General features: G+C 41.7%; 1 protein-coding gene across 2 annotated transcripts in view; it reads right to left on the bottom strand.

Moving 5' to 3' along the window:
* The window catches only part of IGF2BP2 (insulin like growth factor 2 mRNA binding protein 2), a 157,614-nt gene extending 146,065 nt beyond the window's left edge, over positions 1 to 11,549 (bottom strand). Inside the window, exons 1-2 of one of the 2 annotated variants that reach the window (XM_049628424.1) lie at positions 11,246 to 11,549; positions 9,602 to 9,662 (exon numbers count right to left, since the gene is read on the bottom strand). In XM_049628424.1, coding sequence (XP_049484381.1) covers positions 9,602 to 9,662; positions 11,246 to 11,423 — 239 coding nt within the window. In that variant the 5' untranslated portion in view covers positions 11,424 to 11,549. The remainder of the gene's footprint in view (positions 1 to 9,601; positions 9,663 to 11,245) is intronic. The other variant, XM_049628425.1, reaches the window with a different exon arrangement.
* Positions 11,550 to 12,084: the final 535 nt, after the last annotated feature.

Here is a 12,084-nt window from a genome sequence, read left to right as displayed (position 1 = left end):
AAATGTCAAAGAAAAGAACAAATTGCGTGAGATTTCCAGTCCTGCTGTCACCGCTGGAATCACTTACTGTCTTGTACACACTATCAGTGAGTACCAGTCTTTCCCCATGCTCTGGAATTAGAGAATGAACAAGCTACATGACACTGTCCACTCAGTCACCTGTGTTCCTATGGCTGCCTATCTCCTGTCCTCCTTCCTTTCCTCCCTCCTCCTTTCTTTCTTTCTAACTGAAGAGGTTAAAGTGCATTTTTTTTTCAGTGTTAAACTGTCTAATCTTCTATCTCCTACTCTCTCAAAGATGCACATTTTACTCCAAAATCTTATCCCCACAATGACAAGGAAAACATTCATTTCTCAAATATGCATTGTTAAAATCACAAAGATCAGGAGGGACTCAAGTAAAAGGTCTCCATATAACACAGTTAGTTACAGCCTGTCCTCACATGAGCTTTTTCAAAGTATCTTCTATTTTGTGAATTGGCTTGAGGTTAACCTGTCCACAGAATCCCCGTTCAATTACCTTTTTTTTTTTTTTTTTGGTGTGCTTTTTGAAGGCAAAGAAAGAGTAAAGAGAAGAGGTAGCAAGTTAATAGAAAGGTCTTCTCTGATAACATTTTAAGCTCTATTAGAGGTTCTTGACTGAGAAAAGTCATTATTTTTATTTTTAATTATAATTAAGTTCATAAAGTTATGTTATCAAAAAAATAACATCTATATCTAGATGCACAACTCTTGCATATCTATTTCATTGACAGTATGATTGTAACTTCCACCTTGTTTACCTAAAACAAAGTCACCAATGTACTGTATAGTAGGTTTCAGTATTGTATCAAAAAAAACATATAGATCTTCCTACTCCTTGTGCTTTCACTGTTTTCATGTGTCAAAAAGGTTTAAAATTTTCTAATGTTAATAAGATGAATCATCTTATGAAAAGCAATTTGTGAGAATCCCCCATTTTCCTTCTCTAAGCCATTTTTATGTACAGATAAAAATGAAAGCATGCCAAACTTTGTGCAACATTCTAGGTCCTAGACAAAAAAGGCTGTATTTTTCAGGATTTAAGAAAATATACTTGAGCCAAAGGCATGAATACAGACCTCTCCCCACAATGCATACACATTATGTCTTGGTTTTTTTTACACTTCATTTTCAGCCACAATGATTTTTTAAAACATCTATCTTTTATAATTACTAATGCCCCTACAGTAAGACTACTTCAGAAAGTGCCCTCCAATTATGACTAACACTTTCAGTTGTTTCTCAATTATATTAAATTAAATATATAGTGGACTTCAGCCTCTTATCTTCCTCAGCATATCTGTTGTATACATGTAGATTTTTTTGTTCTGCATTGGGAAAAATATACAAAGTTACCCTGTGACCTATGCAAACATTATCACAGCTCCTGCTGGAGGAGTAGTGCTGTTACTATGTTCCAATTAGGAGGCAGGAAAGGTAATAGGGCCACTGCTTCTTTGAAGCAAGCAGGTTTTGTCAGGTGAAAGGAGGGGCTGCTTTTGAGTCAGAAGCTTCACAGCCCTATCTGTAAAAGGGATGAGGTACAGATCTTCCCCAGCTGTGGTGAGGATAAAATAAGATACACAGAAGGCCTGGTGTAGCACCTAAGACAAGAGCTGCTTTTTATTTTATTTTTTTTCAATATATGAAATTTATTGTCAGATTGGTTTCCATACAACACCTAGTGCTCATCCCAAAAGGTGCCCTCCTCAATACACATCACCCACCCTTCGAGCTGCTTTTTAACTACTAGTTACCTTCCTTCGCCCATTTTCCAAGTCAGAAGTGCATAGAACATGCAACACCCTACACCAGACTATACTAACTTAAAGAAATGGGGGAGGGGGGTTGAAAATAATCTTTTCACCTATTGTTTTCTTGATCATGCCTTCCTCCCTCCACCACCATATAAATGATAGCACAAAACAGTTAAAGGAAACAAGAGGATAAATACAGGAAAAGTTTACAATTAAGGGGAAATGGACTGTACCTAACATGCTTATTTAGTATATGTTTTTGAGTGATTATGTCATTAATGAGGAACTCTGAAAACCTCATGGATGCTGTCCTACTAATACTCATTCCATCCCCACGGAGAAGCCAAAGGCCAGATTCTGTACAGAAACTGAAGCAGAGAAACACCAAATCGAGGGAAAGATCTGACAGTTACCAGGAAAACAAACCAGAACACAGTCCTGATCTCCAGCAATGGGTTGGTTAAAACCTGGGAAAAACCCACCCAAGCAATTCCCTGAGCTAGACTTTCCTTTTCCACATGGCTTCTAGTCTTAACCAGGGCTACAGCTCACTGCCTAATGCGTGCGGCTCAAGATGTCGAGAGATACATCTTCCCTGGCAGTGTTCTATTTCTTAACACAAGGAATGCAGCCACTGAAAAAAGCAATGTAACAACAACAGTAAAATCCAACCCCATTTCTGTCTATGGGCAAACATGGTGATAAAAGGAGGTAATGCTGCTGTTAATGTTTAAATTGACTGTTCTAATTATTTTTTTCCTAAAAAAAATAACAAAGTACAGATCATTCAGAATGATGTAAGAGTAAGATTGTTGCAAAGGGTCATTCACAAACAAATCTATTTTCAGTTATTTCCATTACTCTTGAATGGCACCTTTTGAACCATACAACACTTAGATTGACTTTTTTAATTTAAACAAGTGAAGAAAAAAAAGTCTCAGCACTGTGGACTGAGGATCAGAAGACTAGGATCTAGCCCTAGCTTTACTATTTAATGGGTATGTGTCCTCAGGCAAATTATTAAATTTCTCTGAAACTAAGTTTCCTCATCTGAAAAAGGGGATGATATTAATTGTCCCATCTTCTTCCCATAATTATTTGGAATAAATGAAATAATGTGAAGAGGCTGGGACATCATCAGTATTATATGAATATAAGATGCAGGCCCATAAAAAATATGTGTATCTCTCTGAGATAACAATAGCATTATTCACATATCAACGCATGGAATCATGAAACCACCTTTCTGAGCACATTTAAAACAAAAATTAAAAATCGAAGCTTCCCCCTAAGGCACACATTAATTATATGATAATGAGAAAAACTGAAAATACTATTCTCACTGCAATGGTCCTATGCATATTTTCCTGGTCATTAGGTAACAACATTTCTTTTTTTTTTTTTTTTTTTTTTTAACATTTTTTTTGTCAATGTTTATTTTTGAGAGACACAGAGACTGAGCATGAGTAGGGAAGGGCAAAGAGAGAGGGAGACACAGAATTCAAAGCAGGATCCAGGCTCTGAGCTGTCAGCACAGAGCCCGACGTGGGGCTCGAACCCATGCACCGTGAGATCATGACCTGAGCCGAAGTCGGGCGCTTAACCGACTGAGCCACCCAGGCGCCCCAACATTTCTTATGATATAGGTAAATATCAGAAAGTCTAAAATATGCATCAGAACTCTTTTCATTTATTGGACTTATTAAAACACCTCTTTTATGAAATGTTCTTGAGAGTAAACAATTCTAACTAATGTTCACATCTTCAGAATAAAGTATAGAACAGATAAATAGCAAGGAAATCCAGGAATAAATGAACAAAATGTATCTCAAAAATGCAACCTTATTATGCAGTGAGAAACAGAGGCTTGGGAAGGAGACATATATCTATTAAATGATGGGTTAGCTGGGTTAGCTTTTAGATTTGACTGCCTGCTATGAGTGCAAAAGCATCCATTTTCTCTGGTCTACTTAATCTTTACCTCCATATGCCACCAAACTTTACACCAAATTAAAGAAATAATTACTATATTCTCCCTCATCTTTAGAAGCCAAAGCACAACAGAATCTGAATTTTTCTATAAAAGAAAATAATTTTTCTTCACTATTTTATGGAAAGACCAAAGTACATGATCAAAACAGGAAAAGAAAAACCTTAAAAATAATGCTTTGAGCACTCTGCAATTTTGCTGCCCAAAATAGAACCCATAGAGTCCATGCCACCAAATGAAAATTATAACTTTGTAAGCATGAAGTTAAATTATAAAGTAAAAGATTTTTTAAAATATTTTAATGATGATAACTGGGAGGAAGCACTGTTATCTTTACTAGTAGGTGTTTGTTGTTTATTTGCTACTGTTTTTCTTCAGTGATAGTGTTTTGAATGACTACCCAAAGTAATTGGACTTGAATTTCAGTGTAAAAAGGATAAACTTTGACTAATAAACTATTTGGGCATGTTTTGTTCAACAGAACTATCCCATCCTTCAAATTAAGAAGTCAATCATAACTTTTGAGACATGATGCTTTTGACTAAAAGATTTAGGAAACTGGTTTAAAAAACCGGCTCAGCCAAGTCACACTACTCTGTTCTTCAACGCAGAAAAGAACAATGAAGACACGTTGGTGGCATCTAAGTGGAATTTTTAAAAATATATTTTGAAACTTATAGTTCAACTTTTTTAAGTCTCCAAAGAAACCAGTCTAATACTATGCTTCTAATGAAATTGATTCCGTCAGAGTACTTGTTATGTAAAATAATCTACTGTCTTCCACAGTATAGAATTCCTAAGTGAAAATGCATACTCAAATCTTTAATTTTCTAGCATTTATAAAAATGGCTTATAGATCATCAGAACCTTCACAGAGTCACTGAGCTAACTAACTCTACTAGTGAGAAGGGATATCCAAGCAAAAGAAAGGAAGAATAGATTGTGCATTGGATGGTCCTCCCAGCAGCAAGCTCACTGAAGAAGCCACACAGGTACCTGAGCCCTGGCTTCCACAAGGTTAAGCACCTATAAGAGTCATGCATCACTCAAAGCAAATACTGATTCCCTTTGTCACAAAGTTCAAACACCTAGCAATTTTCATTTGCCCTGTCAAGACTGAAATCCAGAGCAATCGTTGCTCAGTTAAAGATTTCCTTCTCTTCCCTCCTGATACCATCTGTCTGAAACTACTGTCCCCCACAAAGCACACACGCACACAGACACCCATGTGCACACACCCCACTGAATCACAGAGATGACACACTTAGCTCAAATAATATCCTCTCACAACTGACCAATTGCTCATCTACTTTTGAGAATTCCATTAGAAGACTTGGAAGAGTGATTCAGCGATAGACAGCAAATATTTAGAAAGCTGAGAAGTATCAAATATGTGTAAATAGTTCCTGTAGAAATCTGAGTTTCATAGTTTTGACTTTTAATAAATGTGCCCAAGTTCCTATCCTTTTATGCACATTTCAACATCATTTACATACCCCCCCACTTGAAAAATTGGATCAACCTCCATAAAATAAAAACATTTACTCAAAATAGTGAAATGTTGATTTTGATATGCAATTAGTTCCAAACTGCCTAATGTCCTTTATAAAAACTCTTCTTAAAGAAAATACATTATATCATTACGTATAAAAGGTGCTACACAAATATTACTAATCTTCTCTCATCTTTATGTAATCTCAGGTTGAAATAATAAAAAATAAAACTTTGAGACCATCCCTTACTGGTCATCTTATACCCAGCCATAATTACAAGGAAATATTATTTTAAAAAACACAATTTGACAAATGCATCACATATCACCAAATCACCTTTTAGAATTAATGTTTATGTAGCCATTTAAAACTTTCATAAATTGCTACAATACAAATTTAAAATGGAGATGAATTTGACAAATTGGAAAATCAAGCAGTACATAAAAACTATTTTGATTTGTAGATTTCAGTGGCTTTTAATATTTAACTAAATAAGGTAAAAACATCAAATGACCAGTTTTTTAATATTTGTAAGCTTGAATTTTAAACCTACACTACCACCTGAATTATCAACTGTTTTTTTTATTGCTTCTATTTTAATTCTAATACTTATCTCTTAAAGGTTACAAAAATGTGTAATTGTTTATGGCATAGCCTAGAACCATATGAAAAAATTATTAGCTTTTTTTAAAATGGGAAATGTAATGTCCAACTCAAAGCCAAATTAAAGTTATCTTACAGTTTGACATGTATTTTATATTAATATACATTATATCCACACATGGAATCTATTTAATTAAATTCAGGCATCAATTTTTAATTCAACAAATTCTTTAAATAGAAGCCTACCATATAATTTTAACCTAAAAAAAATCTTTTCAAAATTAAAAATTGATGCAGCAAAAGCCTTTGTTGCAGGAAGGGATTGAGGTTGGATGGGTTTTTTTTGTTTTTGTTTTGTTTTTTTTTTCTTTTTGGTATTTAATTCAACTATACACAATGTAGTACATACAAGCAAAATACAATTGAGATACTGTTTTCTTTAACATTCCTATAGGAGACTGAATTCATTTGCATTGGAGACAACACAATTACTGATTTTTAACTCATGAAAGACAAATTCATAGCTTTTTCCTACACTATCTCATAGTATTCACACCATCTCAGTGAAAGCATGTCTACACCACTTGGTTACTTCCTAGCAGTGGGCAGAAATCACATTTTTGAAAGTTTTGTTTCTCACAGAATCATTCAACTTTAGTTACAAAGCACATTCAGGTTAGCGTACATTCTAGCTCCAAACAATATATGTGATGTGGGTGCACGTGCGTGTGTGTGTGTGTGTGTGTATGCGTGTGCAAGTGTGTAGGTACATATACAGACATGTACATATATATTTTTTTCCAACTAAAAAGTCAACATGAAAAATGAAATTTCTGTCAAGGCATTTCCCACAACTTTTAACAGATTTTTAAACCAATTTCCAGTTTCTTCCTCTTTAAGCAATCTTTGATTCATATACACTACCAAGAAATATGAATAGAGAAAAAAGATCCAAAGATTTTTATTCAGCAGAGCCTGAAACCAACTTAGAAAGTAAAAAATAGGTGGTGTGTCTATGATTTACATTACAATAATTTGCATCTAATAAGAATGAAACACATGTGCCAAAAAGAAAAAAAAAACAAGAGTCTTCTACTTCTGATGACCCTGAGAATATAATGGTTATATAGTCTGTCTACTATAATAGCACATATAAAATGATGCTAGAATGACATTTAACAAAAGACCCAATTGGTAAGCAAATGGCATGCCAATAATTTCATAACTTAAGATAAAAACATCTCCTCCCAAATTATCATTAGCTTTAAAAAGTCTATTTGGAATGTAAATATTAAAACTCATTCCTGAGAGCAGAAAGAAATCAGAACAATATAAAGAAAATGAGCACTCAGTTGTTGAATGATTTTTAAGTAAGCAAGCAATGAGGATGAATTGTTTTCTTCACATTTTCACTTCAACTAACACAAAAACCACATATAGAACTGACTTAACGCTGACAAATTTGCTTCTAACTTGTTAAATTTCATGGAAATGCAACAAAGGAACACCAAAATAGTCACCATATAACATAAAAGCTTTGGTTTCAAATGTCACAGTACCCTGCTTTTTGAAAGCCAGCACCGTGGTAGTGCCCTGTACATGAGAACATACAGCTGCTTCATCCCAGGGGTCTGAGCTCAGTACACAACACCAGTCATTAGACATCTCTCCCTTAGCCTGCAGAACAAGTAACTAATTCCTGCATTTTAAACCAATAAAGTAAAGGGGGAAAAAAAAAGAGTAAAGCCATCCAATCAGAAATGATGCAACCCTCTAAAACAGCAGCTTATGCATACATTTGGTATGTCAGACGTCCTCAGTGTAGTGAATCATACACAGCGCATTTTAATCTACCTCCTAGGTATTTTATATTGCCCACATGTTCAAAGAAATCTTGTACTAATAAGGCTGTTTAAGTCCTAGTTTGTTCTTTATTTAACTAATACTAAAAATTGGGGACATGCTTTTAATTCTGAACTCTTACATAAACACAACAAAATTAGTTAAATGACACTCTGGCTAACAGCAAATAACTCCTGCATTTTGAAAGAAAAAGTTTAGAAGAAGTATACTTGTGAGAAGTCTTAGGAGATGTTAGTAACTTTAAATTAGTATTTTACTTACATTGCAACATGAGATAATGCACTTCATAACATGAAATGAGACACCAACTCACCAAAGTTAAAATTCTAGTGATTTTTTTTTTATTAATTATAACCCAAAAAAGGACTCAGAACAGCTATACAGCCAATAGAATTAGGCATTTATAGAATAATAGCCCTTCAAATGTTTTAGGTGGTTCTTTCAAACCTTGTTCAATATTTTCATCAAATTTTCAAGTGTTGTAAAAGATGAGTGATTTAAATTTCTTAATAAATACTTAATACATCAGAAAGCTTCAACTTGGATTTCTCAGGTAAAAAAAAAGTACACACACACATATATATATATAGAAGTATACAAATTTAGAAGAGTTAACTGAAAAACCAATCAGCTACACATTACATCTGTTCCTAGAGAGAAAAACTAGCTTTATATTTCATTTGAAACTGCAAATCATAACTTTTGCCTTTTTTTAAAGGCATAAGCTTTCTGATACGCCACAATCATTTTCAAAGAAGATATTCTGTTGCTTAGTTAAAATAAAAGTATCTGAAAATGAGCCCACAGTTCTTTAAAACCTCTTCAACAAAACATCTAAGTATTTATAAAATTATTATGGTTTGTTTTAGAATCTATTCAATCCTGGCAAAAATCAAGTAAGTGGTTGCACTATTGAGTAGAAAATGTAAAGGTGGCAAATCAAAGACTTAAAAGTTTTCAATCCAGCTACTTAATGACTAATGGTGAAGAAATGTATGTGAACGGGATATAAACTAAGTTACAACACATGGGAGAAGAAAAAAAAAAAATCTAGAATGAGTAATAAAGGGGCCCAATTTAAAGTCCACAATAAGCTTTAAACAAAGATGTTCTCCCTCATTCTCTCCTCACAGAGATATTTCTCTTGCAGGCAAATCACTGTGGAGAAATCCAACTTCCACAAAATTCTTTACTCCTTCATTAACAACAGTGCCCTTAAATGTAGCTACAGAACTCATAGAGATACTTGTTTAGCTTCAAACATATCTCAAAAGCAACAACAACAACAACAACAACAACAAAACGCTCAGAAGCAATATTCAGTAGTCTCAGGGACTAAAAAAGTCTGGCTTTTTAACTGCCACCCATTCCAAACAACCCACTTCTTTACAGTGCTATGCAAAATACTGACCTCTTACTGAATTATTTTATTATTCAACATTAAGCTATCTAAAAAAGAAAACTAATTAATCGCGAAGTTTAGTTAAGCAATTTAGTTGACAAAGTAAATATTTACTCTTAACATCTCACAGGAAGTCTTGACAAGCATTTGTAGCCACTGTGCTGGGGGTAGGGGTGGGAGTGAGGGGTGGGAGGCAAGTTTTGATAAACAAGTTTAACGGTCCCAGCGAATTTCACACAGCTAGAGTTCGCCACCCCCCACCCCCCAATAAGGCACCAGATATTTTCCAAGTACAGTAAACACCTTATATAATGAAAGTAAAAAATCTAACTTTCTAAACTGCGTTATCTCCACCAACAAAACAAACAAAAGCAGTTTTTTAACTATAAAAGCACATTTTAAAAAAACTGAGTGTACTGTGGTATTTATACGTTAAGCCCTATCACAAAATAACTAAGCAAAATATATTTACCTGAGCTTTTTAGAGACTGAGTAATCAACTTCCATGATTTTCCCATGCAATTCCACTTTACCTTTAAAACAGAAATTAAAGCACTCAGAACCTTCCTTAGATCAAACCGGCGGGGGTCTAGGAGGGGCACGCACAGAACTCCACGCTCGGGCTCCGCCTTCGGGCGCCCTCAAGGGGTCTCCTACCGGGCTCGAGCTGGGCAAACTTGGTTGCCAGTGGGAAGCAAGGTGGGCGCCCCGTGTCTCGGGACGAGGTGGGAAGGGCGCGAGCCCGGATCCGACCCCAGGTATAGCTGTGGGTGGCATTACCGGAAAAACAAATTTAATAAAGAGCGGCGCCAATTTGAAAGGATGAGCTCATTTGAAACTCAAGCTGCAGGGCTGGCGCGGCCCCGCTCCTCTCCCGGCCCCCACCTCTCCATTCCGCTAACCCGGGCCCCGAGGGCTCCGCTGCGCTCCCCTCCCTGACTTCTCCACCCGGTGGCCCGGAGAAGACGCACCGAAGCCCCCCACCCACCTCCCCCCACCCCGGGGCCGCAGCTGCGAGAGCCCAGTCCCGGCCGGCTCCAGGGTGTCACCTTGGCCTCGCCGCCGCCCCGCCCCCACCCCGCGCACCCGTGGGGAAGGGTCTTCCGCCGGGCCGGGGCTCGGGGGGCACAGGCTCCCGGCCTTGGGGCGAGCGCGGCTCCGAGCGGTGCGTGTGCGAGAGGGAGAGTTGGTGAGTGCGCGCGCGCGCGAGTGTGTGTGTGTCGCTCTCCGTCTCCCGTCTGGGCTCCAGCGCTCTCGCGGGCCCCCCGGTCGCCTCTTTCCCGGTTCTCAGCCCGGGCCCCCACCGAGTTGAGACAGGGCACCTCGTAAAAAGGTGCTTCTGGCCGAGCGGGAGGCGGGGGGACAGGCGGCGGAAAGCCCCCAGCCCCGAGTTCTTCTCAATAAAATCGGACAAAAAATTCAGAGAAAAATAGGAGCGCTTGAGAGACGAGCGAGAGGGGACTAAGGTTCGGGAGAGGACCGAGAGAGATGTGCCGTCGTGCAGGGATTGGGGTTGGGGGAGTCCCGAAACCTTGGAGGGGATCATCAGGGTGGCGCCGAGGGGGTGCCGAAAGTGGGGGACCGCGAGGCGAGGTGGGGAGGGGGCTCCAAAGGAGAGTGCGGCTCAGGGGACGCCAGAGGGCGAGAGGTCCCGGGCACGAGGCAAGGATAGGGGTAAGGTCCGGTCAAGAGAGAAAGAGATGCAGGATTGGAAGGGGGTCCCTGACAAAGGGGGTGACGCGAAGGTCAGGGAAGAGAGGGAACGGGGGTTCTCTGAGGATGGGGGTGGGGAAACTCTGGAGAGCAGCCCGGGAGCATAGGGAAGGAGGGGTGCCCCCAGAGAGCGAGCGAGCCCCAGGCACCCTCGGAGCCGCACGGGGGTCGCCCCAGGGCTGCGGCTGGGAGGGCAAGGGGGGAATCCGGAGCGGTGGGGGGAGGGGAGCGGGCCGTCCCGGGAGCGGGCCGGCGGCGAGAGTTGAGGGTCTGGTGCGTGGAAGTGAGTGTGCGGGCGCGGGAGCCCCCGCCGGGCGCCGCCCGCCGGGCTCGGCCTCCCTCCGGGCGCCGTCCCGGCCTGAGCTGGGCGAGGCGGGGGGAGGGGGCAGCGGCGACTGCTCACCCGAGAGGGTCTCGATGGCGCGGATGGCCCAGTTCTGGTCGGGGTAGTCCACGAAGGCGTAGCCGGACTTGAGCAGGACCTGTCCCGCCAGGGGCAGCTTCCTGTCCCCGAAGAGCTGCCGGAGGTCGTCGGCGGTGACGGCGGGGCTCAGGTTCCCGATGTAAAGCTTGTTCATCATCCGTCTCTTCCCCGAGAGCCCGCGGCTCCCCCGGCCCGGTACCCGGCGCTCCTCGCCTCCTCCGCTGCCCTCGTCTCTCCTCCTCCTCCTCCGCCCCCCCTCCCCGCCCTCCGCCCGCCCGCCACCCACCCCCACCCTCAGCCTGGCTCCCCCCACCGCGGCCGGCCCGGCCCGCCCGGGGGCAGAGGCGGAGGCGGGGACTCGGCGCGGCTGCCTCCTCGGGGCAGAGTCCCGGGCCGGGCGGCGGCGCGCGGACAAAGCGCTCTCTCTGCCTCCCTCTCTCTCCCTCTCAAGGCGGTGGCGGGAGGAGGAGCAGCGGCGGGCGGCGGCAGCGCACCCCGCGTGTGTCTGTGTGAGAGTTTGTACGGGCGTGTGCGCAGCCGAGAGTGAGCGAGCGAGCGCCCCCTCCCCGCCCCGCGCAGCCGAGCCCCTCGCCCCCCGCGCGGCTACCCTGGCTTCTGCCGCCCGCCGGGCGGGCGGAAGCGGGTCGCGGCCCGGGGCTGGGGCTCCCGGGCGCCAGAAGCCCGGGCGGGCGCGGCGCGGAGGCCAGGCGTGCGGCGGGGCGGGGAAGGCGCGCCCCGGCCGCGGGTGGGAGTGCACGAGGGGGCGCGGGGGAGCGGCCGCCCGCTGCAGGCGTGGGAGGGAGAGGGGCCGTGAGAGA

This window comes from Panthera uncia, chromosome C2 (genome assembly GCF_023721935.1).
Source record: "Panthera uncia isolate 11264 chromosome C2, Puncia_PCG_1.0, whole genome shotgun sequence".
In the NCBI taxonomy this organism is placed as follows: domain Eukaryota; kingdom Metazoa; phylum Chordata; class Mammalia; order Carnivora; family Felidae; genus Panthera; species Panthera uncia.
Note: the sequence above shows the minus strand (reverse complement) of the source record. Positions and strands in the feature narration are given on the sequence as shown.